At 43.7% G+C, this 20994-nt stretch overlaps 1 protein-coding gene across 1 annotated transcript in view; it reads left to right on the top strand.

Annotated features, from left to right (window-relative positions):
• The window catches only part of LOC122561984 (glypican-6-like), a 236646-nt gene that overhangs the window by 167030 nt on the left and 48622 nt on the right, over positions 1-20994 (top strand). Inside the window, exon 7 of the mRNA XM_087991818.1 lies at positions 14768-14901. Within this exon, the coding sequence (XP_087847944.1) occupies positions 14768-14901 (134 nt within the window). The remainder of the gene's footprint in view (positions 1-14767; positions 14902-20994) is intronic.

The following is a 20994-nucleotide window of genomic DNA, read 5'->3' as shown; positions in this document are numbered from 1 at the left end:
CAATGTAGTTAACTCAGCCTCATTAGGGGCATTTAAACATGGTTAAGCATATGGATGATGATGGGATAGTGTAGGGGGATGGACTTCGATTAGTTCTCAGGTGGGGGCAACATCGAGGGTCAAAGGGCCTGTTCTGCGCTGTATTGTTCTATGTTCTATGTTCTATCTCTGTCTTACATACACTCAATGACTTGGCCTCCACAGCACTTTGCAGCAAGTTTACCACACTCTGGCAGAAGAAATTCCTCCTCACATCTGTTCTAAAGGGTCATCTCTTCACTGTGAGGTCGTGCCCTAATCTCTCCTATTAGTGGAAATACTTTCTCCCTGTCCACACTGTTCAGAACTCTTAGTATTCTGTAAGTTTCAACAAGCCTCCCAGTTAACATTCTAAACTCCATTGGGTACAGGTGCAGAGTCCTCAACTGCTCCTCATATGACAAGCTTCATCCCTGGGATCATTCTTGTAAACCTCCTCTGAACACCCCTCCAAACCCAGCACATCCTTCTTTAAATGCAGGGCCCAAAATTGCTCACAGTATTCCAAATTCTGGTCTCCTTTGTATCGGAAGGATGTTGTGAAACTTGAAATGGTTCAAAAAAGATTTACACGGTAGTTGCCAGGGTTGGAGGATTTGAACTATAGGTTGAATAGGCTGGGGCTGTTTTCCCTGGAGCATTGGAGGCTGAGGGGTGACCTTATAGAGGTTTATAAAATCTTGGGGGGCATGGATAGGGTAAATAGACAAGGTCTTTTCCCTGGGGTGGGGAGTCCAGAACTAGAGGGTATTGCTTTAGGGTGAGAGGGGAAGGGTTTAAAAGAGACCTATGGGGAAACTTTTTCACGCAGAGGGTGGTGCGTGTGTGGAATGGGCTGTCAGAGGAAGTGGTGGAGGCTGGTACAATTGCAACATTTAAAATGCATCTGGATGGGTATATGAATAGGAAGGGTTTGAGGGATATGGGCTGGGTGTTGGCAGGTGGGACTAGATTGGGTTGGGATATCTAGTTGGCATGGACGAGTTGGACTGAAGGGTCTGTTTCCTTGCTGTACATCTCTATGACTCTACATGGTCTGACTAGAGCTTTATACAGCCTCAGCAGTACATCTCTGCTCTTGTATTCTAGCCCTCTTGAAATTAATACAAACTTTGCATTTGCCTTCCTAACTGCCAACTGAAGCACCATGATAATCTTAAGAGAACCTTGAAGTAGGACTTCTAAGTGCCTTTGTGCTTCAGATTTCTGAAGCCATTCCCCATTTTAAAAAATAATCCATGCATCTATTCTTATCAAAATGCAGAACCTTACACTTCCATATGAGCTGATTGTCCACCCCCCTTTAGTGGTTACGTTCATGCCAGGGTGTCCTTGTAGAGAGAGCACACAGTTCTCCATTTTGAGAAACTCCCTTCCACTACTACTCTCTTCCATGTTGCCCAGCCAGTCCTTTATCCATCTAGTAGTAGACCCTGGACCCTATACGACTTTACTTTCTTCATCGGTCTACCATGGGGAACCTTATTAAACATCTTACTGAAGTCTATGTGTATGACATCTACAGCCCTTCCTTCATCAATTAACTTTGTCACTTCCTCAAAGTTGGTAAGGCATGACCTGCTCTGCACAAAGCCGTGTTGCCTATCACTGATAAGCCCAAATGGGAATAGATCCTATCCCTCATTATCTTCTCCAGCAGCTCCCATTCCACTGATAGCAGGCTGACTGGTCTATAATTACCTGGAATTTCCCTGCTACTGTTCTTAAACAATGGGACAACAATTGCAATTCTCCAGTCCTTCGGGACCTCACCTGTGTTCAAGGATGCTGCAAAGATATTTGTTAAGACACCAGCTATTTCCTCTCTCACTTCCCTCAGTAACCTGGGATAGATCCCATCTGGACCTGGGGACTTGTCCACCTTAATGCCTTTTAGAATATCCCACCTTTCTCCCTCCTTATGCTAACCTAACCTAGGGTAATCAAACATCTATCCCTAATCTCAACATTTGTCATGTCCCCCTCCTTGGTGAATACCGATGCAAAGTACAAGTTAAGAATCTCACCCATTTTCTCTGACTCCACGCATAACGTTCCTCCTTTTTCCTTGAGTGGGCCAACCCTTTCTCTAGTTATCTTCTTGCTCCTTATATATGAATAAAAGGTTTTGGGATTTTCCTTAACCCTGTTTGCTAAAGATATCTCATGATCCCTTTTAGCTCTCTTAATTTCTCACTTCAAATTGGTCCTAAATTCCCGATATTCTTCTAAAGATTCATCTGTCTTCAGTCAGCTAGACCTTACGAATACTTCCTTTTTCCTCTTAGCTAGTCTCACAATTTCACCAGTCATCCATGGTTCCCTAATCTTTCCATTTCTATCCATCATTTTCACAGGAACATGTCTCTCCTGCACTCTAACCAATCTCTCTTTAAAAGCCTCCCACATAACAAATGTGGATTTATCTTCAAACAACTGCTCCCAATCTGTTCATGGGCGGCACGGTGGCACAGTGGTTAGCACTGCTGCCTCACAGCGCCAGAGACCCGGGTTCAATTCCCGCCTCAGGCGACTAACTGTGTGGAGTTTGCACGTTCTCCCCGTGTCTGCGTGGGTTTCCTCCGGGTGCTCCGGTTTCCTCCCACAGTCCAAAGATGTGCAGGTCAGGTGAATTGGCTATGCTAAATTGCCTGTAGTGTTAGGTAAGGGGTAAACGTATGGGTGGGTTGCGCTTCGGCGGGTCGGTGTGGACTTGTTGGGCCGAAGGGCCTGTTTCCACACTGTAAGTAATCTAATCTAATCTAATCTAATGTTTGGTATAGTTGGTCTTCCCCTAATTTAGCACTCTTCCTTTAGGATAATTCTCATCTTTGTCCATGAGTATTCTAATACTTATGGAATTGTGATCACTGTTCCTAAAGTAATCCCCCACCACCTGGCCGGACTCATTCCCCAACACCAGGTCCAGTATGGCCCCTTCCTGATTTGGACTATTTACGTATTGCTGCAGAACACCTCCTGGATGCTCCTTACAAATTCTGCTCCATCTAGAACTCAAACACTAAGTGAATCCCAGTAAATTTTGGGAAAATTAAAGTCTCCTATCACCACCACACTGTTTCTCCTACATCTTTCCATAATCTTTTTACATATTTGTACCTCTATCTCATGCTCTGTAGTATAGCCCCAACCCGCACTCTTCCTATTTCTGATCTCCGCCCAAATTGCCTCACTGCTCGAGTCCTCCTTAGTGCCCTTCTTCAGTATAGCTGTGATATCCTCTTTGTCTAGTAATGCAACTCCTCCACCCCTTTTATCTCTGTCTCTATCCTGCTTGAAGCATCTATATCCTGGAATATTTAGTTGTCAATCATGCCCTTCCCTCAACCAAGTCTCAGTAATAGCAATAGCTCATACTCCCAGATACTAATCCAAGCCCTAAGTTCATCTGCCTTACCTATTACACGTCTTGTATTAAAACAAATGCACCTCAGACCACCAATGCCTTTGCATTCATCATCTGCTCACTGCTTACTCTCCCCCTTAGTCACACTGACTTCATTATCTAGTACCTTACAGGCTTCAGCTACTACCTCCTTACTGTCCACTATAAGGGCGGCACAGTGGCTCAGTGGTTAGCACTGTTGGCTTACAGCATCAGCAACCTGGGTTCAATTCCTGCCTTGGGCAACTGTCTGTGTGGAGTTTGCACGTTCTCCCCTTGTCTGCGTGGGTTTCCTCCCACAGTCCAAAGTTGTGTAGGTTAGGTGAATTGGCCATGCTAAATTGCCCGTAGTGCTAGGTGCATTAGTCAGGGGTAAATGCAGGGGAATGTGTCTGGTGGGTTGCTCTTCGGAGGATCGGTGTGGACTTGTTGGGCCAAAGGGCCTGTTTCCACACTGTAGAGAATCTATCTAATCTCCTCATTTGATTCCCATTCCCCCTGCCACATTAGTTTAAACCCTCCCCAACAACGTTAGCGAAAGTAACCACCAGGACATTGGTTTCAGTACAGTCCAGGTGCAGGCCATCCCATTTCAAGTAGACCCTGCTTCCCCAGAACCGATCCCAATGTCCCAAAAATCTGAACCCTTCCCTCCTGCACCATCTCTCAAGCCACGCGTTTATCTTGCCTATTCTTTCATTTCTACTCTGACTAGCATGTGGCACTGGTAGCAATCCTGAGACTACTACCTCAGGTCCTACTTTTTAACTTGACTCCTAACTCCCTAAATTCTGCTTGTAGGACCTCATCCGGTTTTTTAACCAATATCATTGGTGCCCACGACAACTGGCTGTTCACCGTCCCCCTTCAGAATGTTCTGCAGACAATCTGAGACATCCCTGACCTGTGCACCTGGGAGGCAACATACCATTCGGGAGTCTCATTTTCGACTACAGAACCGCCTATCTACTCCCCTTGAAATTGACTCCACTATGACAATAGCCCTTCCACTCTTTTTCCCGCCCTTATATACAGCAGAGCCAGCCACGTTGCCATGAACCTGGCTACTGCTGCCTTCCCCTGGTGAGCCATCTCCCCCAACAGTATCCAAAATATATATGTTTTGGAGGGAGATGACCACAGGAGACACCTGCACTGCCTTCCTATTCTTTCTCTGTGTTTTGGTCACCCATTCCCTTTCTCCCTCAGTAATTCTAATCTGTGGTGTGACCAATTCACTAAAAGTGCTTACCAAACCCCCTCAGCATCACGTATGCTCCAAAGTGAGTCCATCCGCAGATCCAGAGCCGTCATGCCGTTTAACAAGAGCTGCAGCTGGATACACTTCCTGCATGTGAAGGAGTCAGAGACATCAGCTGTGTCCCTGAACTCCCACATTGAGCAAGAGGATCATATCATGGGTCTGAGATCTCCTACCATTTTTAATCTTAAGCTTAACTTAGTCTTAACTTAGATAAATTAAAAAGAAATGTTTTTACCAATCACACGATTAAAACAAAAAGAAAAAGAAAAACCCTTACCTTATCAACACATTATCGAGTCCTTTATTTTTGGTTAGCGGAGTGGGGCAGGTGGGAGACACTACACTTGTCGTGCCTCGGGTTCAGCTGCTGCCCAAATATATCGGTTCACTCAACTTCCCAGAGCTCAATTCGACTGCTCCCACTCTGCTCCTCGCTCTCCCCACTCCCACTCTGCTCCTCGCTCTCCCCACTCCCACTCTGCTCCTCGCTCTCCCCACTCCCACTCTGCTCCTCGCTCTCCCCACTCCCACTCAGCTCCTCACTCTCCCCGCTTCCGCTCTCCCCGCTCCCACTCCGCTCCTCACTCTCCCCGCTCCCACTCCGCTCCTCGCTCTCCCCACTCCCACTCAGCTCCTCACTCTCCCCATTCCCACTCAGTTCCTCACTCCCCCCGCTCCCACTCAGCTCCTCGCTCTCCCCTTTCCCACTCAGTTCCTCACTCCCCCCGCTCCCACTCAGCTCCTCGCTCTCCCCTTTCCCACTCAGTTCCTCACTCCCCCCGCTCCCACTCAGCTCCTCGCTCTCCCCATTCCCACTCAGCTCCTCATTCTCCCCTCTCCCACTCAGCTCCTCACTCCCCCTGCTCCCACTCAGTTCCTCACTCTCCCCATTCCCACTCAGCTCCTCACTCTCCCCATTCCCACTCAGCTCCTCACTCCCCCCGCTCCCACTCAACTCCTCGCTCTCCCCGCTCCCACTCAGTTCCTCACTCTCCCCATTCCCACTCAGTTTCTCACTCTCCCCACTCCCACTCCGCTCCTCGCTCTCCCCGCTCCCACTCAGTTCCTCACTCTCCCAGCTCCCACTCAGCTCCTCGCTCTCCCCGCTCCCACTCAGTTCCTTTTTTCCTAGGATGATGACGTCAGCTTGTACGTGGGGGCATAACTACAAATTGAGGGGTGATAGATTTAAGACAGATGTCAGAGGCAGGTTCTTTACTCAGAGAGTGGTAAGGACGTGGAATGCCCTGCCTGCTAATGTAGTCAACTCAACCACATTAGGGAGATTTAAACAATCCTTGGATAAGCACATGGATGATGATGGGATAGTGTAGGTGGATGAGCTGAGGATAGTTCACAGATCAGCGCAACATTGAGGGCCAAAGGGCCTGTTCTGCGCTGTATTGTTCTATGTTCTATGTTCTATTCGCCCCGTGTCTGCGTGGGTTTCCTCTGGGTGCTCTGGTTTCCTCCGACAATCCAAAGATGTGCAGGTCAGGTGGATTGGTGATGCTAAATTCCCATAGTGTTAGATGCATTGGTCAGAGGGAAATGACTCCGAGTGGGTTACTGTTCAGAGGATCTGTGTGAACTTGTTGGGCTGAAGGGCCTGTTTCTACACTGTAGGGATTCTAATTTTAATTCTTATAAAGTTGGCTTTTGTGAAGTATCTTATTAAACACCTTCTGGAAATTCAAATGTATTACATCTGCTGGTTCACTTATATCTATCATGCTTGTTACTTTCTCAAAGAGTTGCAATAAATTTGTCATAAATTTCCCTTCATGAAGTCATACTGACTGTTTGATTATATGATCTATTTCTAAATGCTTTGTCATTACATTTTTTATATTAGACTTTTAACATTTTCCCAATAATAGATGTTGAGTCAACTGACCTACAATTATCTTTTCTTTGTCTCCTTCTCTTCCACACCTAATTCAGTGTGTAACATTGGCAGTTTTCCAGTTGTCTAGGACGTTTCCAGACTTTCAACATCCATAGAAGATTATTACCATGGCATTCACTATCTTTGTAGCTACTTCTTTTAAAATCATAGGGGCATATCATTCTTTAGGTAATTAATTAGTTTCCCTAGTAGTTTTTCTCGAATGATAGTAATTGTATTTATTGCTTCCTCAACTTTAGCACTTTGATTGTTTAATATTTTTGGAATGCTAAGTTATTATCCAACTTTTCTGCCATTTCCTCATTCTATTCATGTATTTAAAGTTGCTCTTACTGTCCTTTTGTTATATTATTTGCTAATTTACCCTCACAGTTAAGAAGAGCAAAGAGAGGTCATGAGCATTCTTTAGCAGGTAGAATAAAGGAGAACCGTAAAGCTTGCTATAGGTATGTGAGGAATAAAAGGATGACGAGCGTAGGAATATGGCCAGTCAAAGACAGAAGTGGGAAGTTGTGTGTGGACCCTGTGGAAATCGGAGAGGTGCTAAACAAATATTTCTCAACTGCTTTCACTCAGGAAAAGTAGGATATTGTAGAGAAGAAGAATAAGGTACAAGATATTAGACTAGAAAGGATTGAGGTTTGTAAGGAAGAGGTGTTATCAATTCTAGAAGGAGTGAAAATAGACAAGTCACCTGGGCTGGATAGGATTTATTCGAGGATTCTCTGGGAAGCTCGGGAGGAGGTATTGAAGCGTTTGACTTTGATCTTTGAGTTATCATTATCTACAGGTTTAAAACCAGAGGACTGGAGGATTCAAATGTTGTGCCCTGTTCCAGAAGGGCAGTAGAGATGACCCAGATAATTATAGACCATTGAGCCTTATGTCTATTCGATGAAAAGTTTTGGAAAAGATTATGAGAGATAGGATTTATAATCATCTAGCAAGCAACAATTTGATTGGAGATTGTCAACATAGTTTTGTCAAGGGCAGGTCGTGTCTCACAAACCTGAGTTTTTTGAGAAGGTGACCAAGCATGTGGAAGAGGGTAGGCAGTTGACATGGTATACATAGATGTCAGTAAAGCCTTTGATAAGGTTCCACATGGTAGGCTGTTGGAGAAAATGCAGAGGCATGAGATTGAGATGATTTAGCAGTTTGGATTAGAAACTGGCTTTCTGTAAGAAGGCAGCGAGTGGTGGTTGATGGAAAATATTCAGCCTGGAATCCAGTTACTAGTGGTGTGCCACAAGGATCTGTGTTGGGACCACTTTTGTTTGTTAATTTTATAAATGACTTAGACACAGGCATAGGTGGATGGGTTAGTAAGTTTGCAGATGACACTAAAGCCAGTGGAGTAGTGGACAGTGTGGAAGAATGTTGCAGGTTGCAGGGAGACCTGGATAAACTGTAAAATTGGGCTGAGAGGTGGCAAATGGAGTTCGATGCAGATAAATGTGAGATGATTCACTTTGGGAAAAATAACAGGAAGGCAGAAGACTGAGTCAATGGAAAGATTCTTGGTAGTGTGGATGTGCAGAGGGATCATGAAGTCCATATACATAGATCCCCGAAAGTTGCCACCCAGGTTGATAGTGCTGTTAAGAAGGCATACGGTGTGTTAGGTTTTATTAATAGAGGGATTGAGTTCCGGAACCCTAATGTCATGCTGCAACTATACAAAATGTTAGTGTGGCCGCACTTGGAATATCATGTACAGTTCTGGTCACCCCATTACAGGATTGATGTGGAAGCATTGGAAAAGGTGCAGAGGAGATTTATGAGGATGTTGCCTGGTCTGGAGGGAAGGTCTTGTGAGGAAAGGCTAAAAGACTTGGGTCTGTACTCTTTGGAGAGAAGAAGGCTAAAAGGGGATTTGATAGAGACATGCAAGATGATCAGAGGATTAGATAGGGTAGACAGTGAAAGTCTTTTCCCTAGGATGATGACACCAGCTTGTACGAGGGGGAATAATTACAAATTGAGGGGTGATAGATTTAAGACAGGTGTCACAGGCAGGTTCTTTACTCAGAGAGTGGTAAGGACGTGGAATGCCCTGCCTGCCAATGTAGTTAACTCAGCCACATTAGGGAGATTTAACCAATGCTTAGATAAGCACATGGATGATGATGGGATAGTGTAGGGGGATGGGCTTAGATTAGTTCACAGGTCGGCACAATATTGAGGACCAAAGGGCCTGTTCTGCGCTGTATTGTTCTATGTTCTGTGTTTAAAGCTTTTTCCCCCTCTATTATTTTTGATTGTTTTTATTGGTTTTTCAAAAATTTCCAATTGTTTGATTTGTCACTAGTCTTTGATGTACTTATTTTTCTTTTAATTTGATATTACCTTGAGCTTCCTTTGTTAATCTTGGTCAGTTTGTCCCTTCCATAAAACCCTTCTTCATCACTGGGATAAAACTTTGCTGTAAGTAGTGAACTATTTCTTAAATGTCTGTTGTTGTTCCTCAACCATCTTTTCTAATGAACTTCTTTCCCAGTCCACTTCAGCCAACTCTGCCTTTATCATTACATAATTACGCTTATTTAAGTATAGCACAGTTGTCTCAGACCCAAGTTTCTCACTCTCAGACAGAATGCTAAATTCTACCATGTTATGGCCATTGTTCCCTAGGGGAACTTGAGACTATTTATTAAACCAGCCTCATTATGCATTACCAGATTCAAAATAGCCTGATTACTGGTTGGATCCAAAGCATATTGTTTGTGAAAACTGTGCTGAATACACTCTATAAATTCTTCTCTGTGGCTATTTATGCCAGTTTGATTTTCTAAATCTATTTGAAGATTAAAGTCACCCATAATATGTTTAGAGGAACAAGTCAAGGCCCGAATACTTTCATTGATATTTACAAGTAAGAATATTCTGTCAATATCAGCATAAACAAAAAGATAGAGATAATAAGCAGGTGAAAATTGGTAGACAAATGTACTGAAGTTGGCTATGCTTAAAGTGGATAACTCACCTGGTCCAGTTGGCTGACGTCCCAGTTTAACCCTGACACTAACTGTAATGCAGGGAATCTTTATTGATTCAGGAAGCACAATGGCAGCAAATGCATGGGACCATTGCCACCTGAAAGCCTCTCTGAGTTGCATTCCATCCCTGATTCAAAACTGTATTACCATTCCTTCACTATCACTGGGTCAAAATCATAGAACTCCATTCCTTAACGGTACTGTGAGTGTTCCCACAACACAGATTACAACAGTTCAAGAAGATATCTGACCACTATTATATATGCTGAAAATGTGTTGCTGGAAAAGCGCAGCAGGTCAGGCAGCATCCAAGGAGCAGGAGAGTCGACGTTTCGGTCATGAGCACTTCTTCAGGAATGCAGGAGCATCGACGTTTCGGGCATGAGCCCTTCTTCGGCCATGAGTTCCTGAAGAAGGGTTCATGCCTGAAACGTCGATTCTCCTGCTCCTTGGATGCTGCCCGACCTGCTGCGCTTTTCCAGCAACACATTTTCAGCTGAGATCTCCAGCATCTGCACTTTCTCCACTATTACATATGGACAATAAATGCTAGCCTAACTAGTGATACCCAGATCTAATGAACAAATCTTAAAAAAAAGCTTTCAGCATGGAGACAACTCTTAATCTTCCAATGTTTCTTAAATATGGAGATAGTGACAGAAAGTTGGACAGTTGTAAATTTGTTGTCCTTGTTTAAGAAAGGATATAAGGCTTGATAACAGGCTGAGCAGTTTAATATCAGATGTGTGAGGTTTTAGAAAATATAATCAAGGAAAAATATTAACAGGCACTTAGTGATTGGTTATGTGATTCATAATTCAGAAGAACCAGCATGGATTTCTAAAAGGCTGATTGTAATTGACTAGAAGATTGATAAAGGAAATGCATTGGTGTTGTATATATGAATTTTTAAGATGGTATTTGATGGAGTACCACAAAGGCTGGTTTACAAAATTGAGGCTCATGAAACAGGAGTGCCTGTGTCAACTTACCAATTGAGTTCTGGATTCTGAGGAAGGGTCACTGGACCTAAAACATTAACTCTGATTTCTCTCCACAGATGCTGCCAGATCTGCTGAGCTTTTCCAGCAATTTCTGTTTTTGCTTCTGATTTCCAGTATCCATAGTTCTTTCAGTTTTCAACTTGGATAAAGTTTGGTTTAAGAATATAAATGTGAGTCATGGTAAATGGTGTTTTTCAGACTGGAGGATGACAGACATCGATGTTCTTCAAGAGTTAGTGTTTGTTAATAATGTGTAAATTATATATGTAGCACATGAACTTTGGAATACAGAATAGAATTTTTTTCTGAACAAAGAATCACATCCGATTCAAAACATTAACACTGTTCCTCTTTCCATAGATTCTGCTAGATCTGCTGCATATCTGCATTTTCTGTTTTTATTCCAGCATCTAGTGTTTTTCATTTGTCTGAGAGAGATACAGAAGGAGTGCTCATATTATAATTGATGTGCCAATCAATCAGAATATTCTGTTTCCCAGTGGTGATATCCTTCACCTCAACCAGCAGAAGAATATTTATCTCCTCCACTTACCTCCAAAAAATATACATCAGAAATATAAACTATTAGCTAAATTCTTCATTACTAATTAGTCACCCATATTTATGACCAAGAGGGTGTAACTTACTGATCCGGAACAGAGAGAGAGAGATTCACCATATCATCCATTTGGGCATTGTTATCGACCATGCTAGACCCCCTCAAAACATTTCAAGAAGGTAGCCCAGACCCTAATTTTTCCAGTTGTTTTAAGCAGGTGTAAGGTGGATATTCCAGGAGTGTGGACAGGTTGGACCGAAGGGTCTGTTTCCGTGCTGTACATCTCTATGACTCTATGATGCAGCTGGCCCAACCACTCAGTTTTAAACAAAACAGAATTTATTTACAGACTATTGAATGAAACAGGGACAAAAGAAAACTGAGTTTAGAACTTAACCTACCTGAAAACCCAGTCGACTCTATTGCAACTTAATGATGCTGTCCAAATACTTGCAACATTCCCAAAACCCCACCTTGGCAAGAAAAGGTAAAATCAAACACAGGTTCTTACAGGAGAGATGTCAGAGAGAGATAGAGAGAGAGAGGATCAGCATGGATCTTTTACTTTGGGCCCAGTACCTTCTCTGGGTTCCCAGCTAAAACCAAGCCAGAACAAACCCTGAGCTGGGAGAATGGGCCACTCCCCTTTCATTGTACAAATATTTTCAAAAAAAAACTTTAAAGTCTTCTAAAGTACATATTTCCAGACATATCAGAACCTCTGCCCTTATGACCCCTCTTAAAGAAAAACAAGGACAACATAACCGTGTCAGAGAGCAGCATTGTCACAGCATGTAATTATATTTATTGCTGTTGATATTCTTAAACTTGGTAAAGTGCTCAGAGTTGATAATTCATGAAGCACAAGCGCTAAGACCATGAAGACCTTGCATCTATGAAACTGTGTTTGCTCCATTTTATTAAACGGGTTTGTCCCTGGTAATTATAGACCAGTGAGCCTCACTTCAGTTGTGGGTAAAGTGTTGCAAAAGATTATAAGAGATAGGATTTATAATCATCTAGAAAAGAATAATTTGATTAGGGATCAAATAGTCAGCACGGTTTTGTGAAGGATAGACCGTGCCTCACAAACCTTATTGAGTTCTTTGAGAAGGTGACCACACAGGTAGATGAGAGTAAACCGATTGATGTGGTGTATATGGATTTCAGCAAGGCATTCGATAAGGTTCCCCACAGTAGGCTATTGTACAAAATGCGGAGGAATGGGATTGTGGGAGATATAGCAGTTTGGATCAGTAATTGGCTTGCTGAAAGAAGACAAAGGGTGGTGGTGATGAGAAATGTTCATCCTGGAGTCCAGTTACCAGTGGTGTACCGCAAGGGTCGGTGTTGGGACAAGTGCTGTTGGTCATTTTTATAAACGACCTGAATGAGGGCGTAGAAGGCTGAGTTAATAAATTTGCAGATGACACGAAGGTCGGTGGAGTTGTGGATAGTGACCAAGGATTTTGTAGGTTACAGAGAGACATAGATAAGCTGCAGAGATGGGCTGAGAGGTGGCAAATGGAGTTTAATGTGGACAAGTGTGAGGTGATTCACTTTGGTTGGAGTAACCAGAATGCAAAGTACTGGGCTAATGGTAAGATTCTTGGTAGTGTAGATAAGCAGAGAGATCTCGGTGTCCATGTACACAGATCCTTGAAAGTTGCCACCCAGGTTGACAGGGTTGTTAAGAAGGCATATAGTGTTTTAGCTTTTATTAATAGAGGGATCGAGTTCCGGAACCATGAGGTTATGCTGCAGCTGTACAAAGGTCTGGTGCAGCCACACTTAAAGTATTGTGTACAGTTCTGGTCACCGCATTATAAAAAGGATATGGAAGCTTTGGAAAGGGTGCAGAGGAGATTTACTAGGATGTTGCCTGGTATGGAGGGGAGGTCTTACGAGGAAAGGGTGAGGGACTTGAGGCTGTTTTTGTTGGAGAGAAGAAGGTTGAGAGGTGACTTAATAGAGACATATAAGTTAATCAGAGGGTTAGATAGGGTGGACAGGGAGAGCCTTTTTCCAAGAATGGTGACAGCGAGCACGAGCGGGCATAGCTTTAAATTGAGGGATGATAGATATAGAACAGATGTCAGAATGTAGTTTCTTTACTCAGAGAGTAGTAAGGGTATGGAATGCTTTTCCTGTAACGGTAGTAGATTCGCCAACTTTAAATACATTTAAGTCGTCATTGGACAAGCATATGGACGTACATGGAATAGTGTAGGTTAGATGGGGTTCAGATTGGTATGACAGGTTGGCGCAACATCGAGGGCTGAAGGGCCTTTACTGCGCTGTAATGTTCTATGTTTTATAAATGTTATTGAGTCCTTTGAGAAAGTGATCAAACAGGTGAATGAGGGTAAAGTGGTTGGTGTGGTGTTTATGGATTTAAGTTAGGCATTTGATAAGGTTCCCCACGGTAGGCTATTGCACAAAATATGGAGGCATGGGATGGAGGGCAATTTAGCAGTTTGGATCAGAAATTGGCTTGTAAAAGAAGACGGGGGGGTGGTGGATGGGAAACGTTCATCCTGATGCTCAATTACTAGTGGTGTACCGCAAAGATCTATTTTGGGGCCGCTGTTGTTTATCATTTTTATAAACGACCTGGATGAGGGCGTAGAAGGATGGGTTAGTAAATTTGCGGTCAACACTAAGTTTCGGTACAGTTATGGATAATACTGAAGGATGTTGTAGGTTACAGAAGGACATAGAAAAGCTGCAGAGCTGGGCTGAGAGGTGGCAAATAGCATTTAATGTGGATATGATTCACTTTGGGAGGAGTAACAGGAATGCAGAGTACTGGGTGAATCGTAAGACTTTGGTAGTGTAGATGAGCAGAGAGATCTTGATGTCCATGTACATAGATCTCTGAAAGTTGCCACTCAGGTTGATAGAGCTGTTAAGAAGGCATACGGTGTGTTAGCTTATATTAGTCGAGGGATCAAGTTTCGGAACCATGAGGTCATGCTGCAGCTGTACAAAACTGGTGCAGCCGCACTTGGAGTATTGCGTACAGTTCTAGTCATCGCATTGCAGGAAGGATGTGGAAGCTTTGTAAAGGGTTCAGAGGAGATTTACTAGGATGTTGCCTGGTATGGAGGGAAAGTCTTAGGAGGAAAGGTTGAGGGGCTTGAGGTTGTTTTCATTACAGAGAAGCGATTTTGAGAGATGACTTAATTGAGACATACAAGCTAATCAGAGGGTTAGATCGAGTGGAGAGCGAGAGCCTTTTTTCCTAGGATGGTGATGGAAATGAGGAGGCATAGTTTCAAATTGAGGGGTGATAGATATAGGACAGATGCCAGAGGTAATTTCTTTACTCAGAGAGTAGTAGGGGTGTGGAATGCACTGCCTGCAACAGTTGTAGACTTGCCAACTTATGGGCATTTAAATGGTCATTGGATAGGCATATGGATGAGAGTGGAATAGTGAATTGACTTCAAATTTGTTTCACAGGGTGGCGCAACATTGAGGGCTAAAGGGCCTGTAGTGCACTGTAATGTTCAATGTTCTATGTTCTAAAACCTGAATTCCTAATGATGAATCTTATTTTAAACGGGAACTTATTTACAACTTAGGTGACGGATGTAAAAGAAAAACTTAAGAAGGCAAAGAAGTTTTGGTCAACCCTTCCACATAGTCTGTGCAGTGATAACAGTTCAGCAAGTGTGACAGAGCAGAATGAGTGTTGGAACGGAAGCAACAAGGGCAGGTGAGAAATAAGGCAATGCATTTTTCAATCATGTTTAATTTATTTGAGCTCTTTGAAGAAGTAACTTGAGATATATATAAAGAGGAATCAGTGGATGTATTATACTTAGATTTCCAGAAGGCGCATCATACATTATTGCAGAAAATAAGCGCTATGGTATAGGGGTCCACCAATGATGTCAGCTTAACAGGCCTATAATTCTCTGTTCTCTCTCTTCCTCCTTCTTTAAAAAGTGGGGTTACGGGAGATTGACGATGGTGGTGACCCAGCAAGTCTGAGTCTGTAGTGCTCTGCCTAAGACTCTGGCAAAGTGGAGCACCCACCTTCACCTCACCTTTAAATCATTTGAAATAGCTTTTGCTCAGCGTAGTTAGTCATTTTACATCAAACTTGGACAGTTTGGTGTTGTTTTTAAAATGACTAAGGGCAAAAGTTCCCGTAGTTCGCAAAAGCAGGGACCCCCCTCTCCCCACCCTCCCACAGCAGCAGAGACATCCGCGGCCGCTTCAGGGGACTTACCTGCGGAGGCAAGCCTGATCTCCGAGATCAACGAGCTTCAGGAGAAGATCGACGCCTTTATCGAGGAATCCAGGTCCAGATGGGAGTCGTTCTCGGTCATTCTTCAGAAGCATGAGCAAGAAATCGAAAAACTTGAACAGCGTGTTGGAGGGGTGGAGCAAAGGGCCGCGGCCTCGGAGACTGCTGCCGAGTCATCCATGGTTCGGGTCCGGGCTCTCGAGCAGTGAATCCAGACCTTGGAGGAGCGCATTGACAACCTCGACAATCGGGGCCGTCTGAAAAATATTCGGTTGCTGGGCCTTCCCGAATGGGAAGAGAAGGGCCAGTTTGTAGACTTTCTGGAGCAATGGCTCACACAAATATTAAAGTTGGAGTCGGGACCAGGCCAGGTGCGGGTGGAGTGAACCCACCGGGTTGCTGTATGCAGGCCCGGGTTGGACCAGCACCCTCGCCCAGTTCTATTCCGGCTCCAATGTTATAGAGCGAAGCAGATGCTCCTGGAAGCCTCCAGAGTTCTGCGGAAGGATCCCCAGGCCATGATGTACAAGGGTTCCAGGATAATGTTATTCCAGGACTTTTCTCCAGCCGTGATCTGCAAGAGGAGGGCATTCGATGAGGTGAAGAAGTGTCTAAGAGACCTAAATATCCAATACTCTATGCATTACCCGGCAACGCTGCGCTTCAGCCACGAAGGATCTGTATATAACTTTGGATCACTGGAAAAGGCTAAAGAATTCTTGGACTCTCTTAATTAGACTATGGGACTTAAACCATATGGATAACAATTTTATTTTGCCCCCCCCCGGCCCTGGTTTCCCTTTTCTCCTTCATCTTTTTTTTTCCCCATTACCTTTTCCGGGGGGTGGGGAAGGGGGCTTATTTGTTGCTCTCTATTTAATTTTTTTAACAGGTCGTGTGGCTTATTCGATTTGTGTGAGTGGAGGTTTTGTTTTGTTCTACCCTCTTTTAAAGCAGGGTCCTCTTCTTCTAACATTTTACTTAGTTATCTAATACTTGCTGGGATTGTAACTTTGTAGTTTTAGATTAGATTACTTTACAGTGTGGAAACAGGCCCTTTGGCCCAACAAGTCCACACCGACCCACCGAAGCGCAAACCACCCATACCCCTACATTTACCCCTTACCTAACACGATGGGCAATTTAGCATGGCCAATTCACCTGACCTGCACATCTTTGGACTGTGGGAGGCAACCGGAGCACCCAGAGGAAACCCACGCAGACACGGGGAGAACGTGCAAACTCCACACAGTCAGTCGCCTGAGGCAGGAATTGAACCCGGGTCTCTGGCGCTGTGAGGCAGCAGGGCTAACCACTGTGCCACCATGCCACCCATATTTATATATTTATATTTTGTATTATGCTTGCTAAACGCACCTAGGTGTTGGGGGGGGTCACTCACTTTTAACTTTGGTTTCATAGAACACTTGAATTTGTCTATCCCATTCTATATGGAGAGGGCCGTTATATATGGAGAGGAGGATGGAATTTTGAATCTTTATTGCCCCCTGGCACACCTCTTCAAATTTGTAATGGATACATTCTCCAAGTTGATGGCTTTTGGAGCCTGCCATATAATTATAGGAGGAGATTTTAACTGTATTATGGACTCAGAGACAGATAGGATACTTAAGAGTACTATGGGTATATCTCTTAGATCTAGACAATTGACAGATCTGAATAAGGAGCTAGGGCTAGTAGATGTGTGGAGGTGTCTTCATCCTCAGGGTAGAGACTTTACTTTCTACTCTAACCCACACAAGTGCCATACTAGAATTAATATGTTCTTTGCTCCCTTGACCCTTTTGAATTCCATATTGTCCTGCAAAATAGGTAATATAGCAATTTCTGATCATGCTGCAGTATATACGGAAGTCAAAACTAGGGACGATGGGACAGGCCCCCCACATTGGTGTATGGATTCCTTTTTAATGAAGGATAGCAAATTTATAAAATATTTTTCTCAGGAATTCAGAACCTTTTTGGAAATTAATTCAGGTATGGCCAGTAACTCGTCGATGGTGTGGGAGACCATTAAGGCTTATGCACGAGGTTTGGTCATCTCATATTCTGTGACCCAGAAAAAACAAAAGGGAGAGCAACAGCACCTGCTCGAGGCTCGCTTGAAGGCAGCTGAGACAGCGTATGTTGATAGGCCCTCTATTACTCAGCTACAAAGGATCACAGCCCTTAGGACAGCCTTGAACACTGCACTTACCCAAACAACAAAGAGGGAAATATTATTTGCAAAGCAAAGATTATATGAATATGGCGACAAGCCTGGCAGATACCTAGCATATCTTGCTAGGAAAAAATTGGCTCCTCAAGCTATTACGTCAGTTAGAGAAAGTGCTAGTACTCTGACTTGTGATCGTAAAAGGATCAACACAGCCTGTAGAAAGTTCTATTTTGAGCTGTATAAATCGCAGACTGTGAGGATAGAACTAAGAAGATGGAGTCCTTCTTTAAAAACTTGGCCTTTCCAGACTTAACCTCGGAGCAGGTGTCGATCCTGAATGCTCCCCTGACAACCCAGGAAGTACTCGATGCAATTAGACAGCTTCAGAGTGGCAAAGCACCTGGACCAGATGGATTCCAGGTTGAGTTTTAAAAAGAATCTTTAGGGGAACTGGCTGATCCACTTCTGGACATGTATAATTACTCACATAGCCAGGGCTGCCTTCTGCCTTCATTGAGAGAAGCAAATATTTCTCTCGTTCTTAAAAAAGGAAAGGCCGAGAAGACTGCTCATCATATAGACCAATATCCTTGCTAAATGTGGATTTTAAAATCCTTTCTAAAATGTTAGCATTAAGATTGGAGAGGGCCTTACTATATATCATAAAAGAGGACCAGATGGGGTTTATGAAGGGCCATAGATCAACTAACAATATTAGAAGGGTCTTAAGTATGATACAAGCCTGTCAACAGGGAAGAATACCAGGGCTAGTTGTCTCCTTGGATGCAGAGAAGGCATTTGATCGGGTAGAATGGTCATATCTTTTTTACACACTGGAAAGGTTCAGTGTCGGAGAGGTATCTTCTAAATAGGGCTCAATATTATACAACGACCCCAAAGCATCTATGATCACCAATGGTTTAGGTTCGGATAGCTTCAATGTTGATGGGGGCTGTCATCAGGGATGTCCTCTCTCACCATTACTATTCACGCTAGTAATCGAACCACTAGCGGAAGCTATACGAACTGACCCTAACATAGCAGCTCCGAGGGTTGGTTCAGGTAAACATAAAATCACTCTGTATGCAGATAGAATCATAGAGATGTACAGCATTGAAACAGACCCTTCGGTCCAACCTGTCCATGCCAACCAGACATCCCAACCGATCTAGTCCCACCTGCCAACACCTGGCCCACATCCCTCCAAACCCTTCCTATTCATATACCCATGCCTTTTAAATGATGTAATTGTACCAGCCTCCACCACTTCCTCTGGCAGCTCATTCCATACACGTACCACCCTCTGTTTGAAAACGTTGCCCCTGAGGTCACTTTTATATCTTTCCTCTCTCACCCCACACCTATGCCCTCTACTTCTGGAATCCCCAACCCCAGGGAAAAGACTTTGTCTATTTATTCTATCCATGCCCCTCATCATTTTGTAAATCTCTATAAGGTCATCCCTCAGCCTCCGACGCTCCAGGGAAAACAGCCCCAGCCTGTTCAGCCTCTTCCTATAGCTCAAATCCTTCAACCCTGGCAACATCCTTGTAAATCTTTTCTGAACCCTTTCAAGTTTCACAACATCTTTCCGATAGGAAGGAGACCAGAATTGAACGCAATATTCCAACAGTGACCTAACCAATGTCCTGTATAGCCACAACATGACCTCCCAACTCCTGTACTCAATACTCTGACCAATAAAGGAAAGCATACCAAACGCCTTCTTCACTATCCTATCTACCTGCGACTCCACTTTCAAGGAGCTATGAAACTGCACTCCAAGGTCTCTTTGTTCAGCAACACTCCCTAGGACCTTACCATTAAGTGTATAAGTCCTGCTAAGATTTGCTTTCCCAAAATGCAGCACCTCGCATTTATCTGAATTAAACTCCATCTGCCACTTCTCAGCCCATTGGCCCATCTGGTCGAGATCCTGTTGTAATCTGAGGTAACCCTCTTCGCTATCCACTACACCTCCAATTTTGGTGTCATCTGCAAACTTACTAACTGTACCTCTTATGCTCGCATCCAAATCATTTATGTAAATGACAAAAAGTAGTGGACCAGCACCGATCCTTGTGGCACTCCACTGGTCACAGGCCTCCAGTCTGAAAAACAACCCTCCACCACCACCCTCTGTCTTCTACCTTTGAGCCAGTTCTGTATCCAAATGGCTAGTTCTCCCTGTAACCTTGCTAACCAGTCTCCCATGGGGAACCTTGTCGAATGCCTTACTGAAGTCCATATAGATCACATCTACTGCTCTGCCCTCATCAATCCTCTTTGTTACTTCTTCAAAAAACTCAATCAAGTTTGTGAGACTTGATTTCCCATGCACAAAGCCATGTTGACTATCCCAATCAGTCCTTGCCTTTCCAAATACATGTACATCCTGTCCCTCAGGATTCCCTCCAACAACTTATGCCCCACTGAGGTCAGGCTCACCGGTCTATAGTTCCCTGGCTTGTCTTTACCACTCTTCTTAAACAGTGGCACCACGTTTGCCAACCTCCAGTCTTCCGGCACCTCACCTGTGACTATTGATGATACAAATATCTCAGCAAGAGGCCCAGCAATCACTTCCCTAGCTTCCCACAGAGTTCTCGGGTACACCTGATCAGGTCCTGGGGATTTATCCACCTTTAACCGTTTCAAAACATCCAGCATTCCTCCTCTGTAATCTGGACATTTTGCAAGATGTCACCATCTATTTCCCTACAGTCTATATCTACCATATCCTTTTACACAGTAAATTCTGATGCAAAATATTCATTTAGTATCTTCCCCCATTTTCTGTGGCTCCACACAAAGGCCACCTTGCTGATCTTTGAGGGGCCCTATTCTCTCCCTAGTTACCCTTTTGTCCTTAATATAAATGTAAAAACCCTTTGGATTCTCCTTAATTCTATTTGCCAAAGCTATTTCATGTCCCCGTTTTGCCCTCCTGATTTCCCTCAAGTATAATCCTACTTTCTTTATACTCTTCTAAGGATTCACTCGATTTATCCTGTCTATACCTGACATATGCTTCCTTCTTTTTCTTAACCAAACCCTCAATTTCTTTAGTCATCCAGCATTCCCTATAGTTACCAGCCTTCCCTTTCACCCTGACAGGAATATACTTTCTTTGGATTCTCATTATCTCATTTCTGAAGGCTTCCCATTTTCCAGCCGTCCCTTTATCTGCGAACATCTGCCTCCAATCAGCTTTCGAAAGTTCTTGCCTAATACCGTCAAAATTGGCCTTTCTCCAATTTAGAACTTCAACTTTTAAATCTAGTCTATCCTTTTCCATCACTATTTTAAAACAAATAGAATTGTGGTCACTGGCCCCAAAGTGCTCCCCCACTGACACCTCAGTCACCTGCCCTGCC

The sequence above is a fragment of the Chiloscyllium plagiosum genome, unplaced genomic scaffold, assembly GCF_037043375.1.
Source record: "Chiloscyllium plagiosum isolate Xiang-an unplaced genomic scaffold, Cpla_swu_hap1 HiC_scaffold_11, whole genome shotgun sequence".
NCBI classification, from domain to species: Eukaryota; Metazoa; Chordata; class Chondrichthyes; order Orectolobiformes; family Hemiscylliidae; genus Chiloscyllium; species Chiloscyllium plagiosum.
Note: the sequence above shows the minus strand (reverse complement) of the source record. Positions and strands in the feature narration are given on the sequence as shown.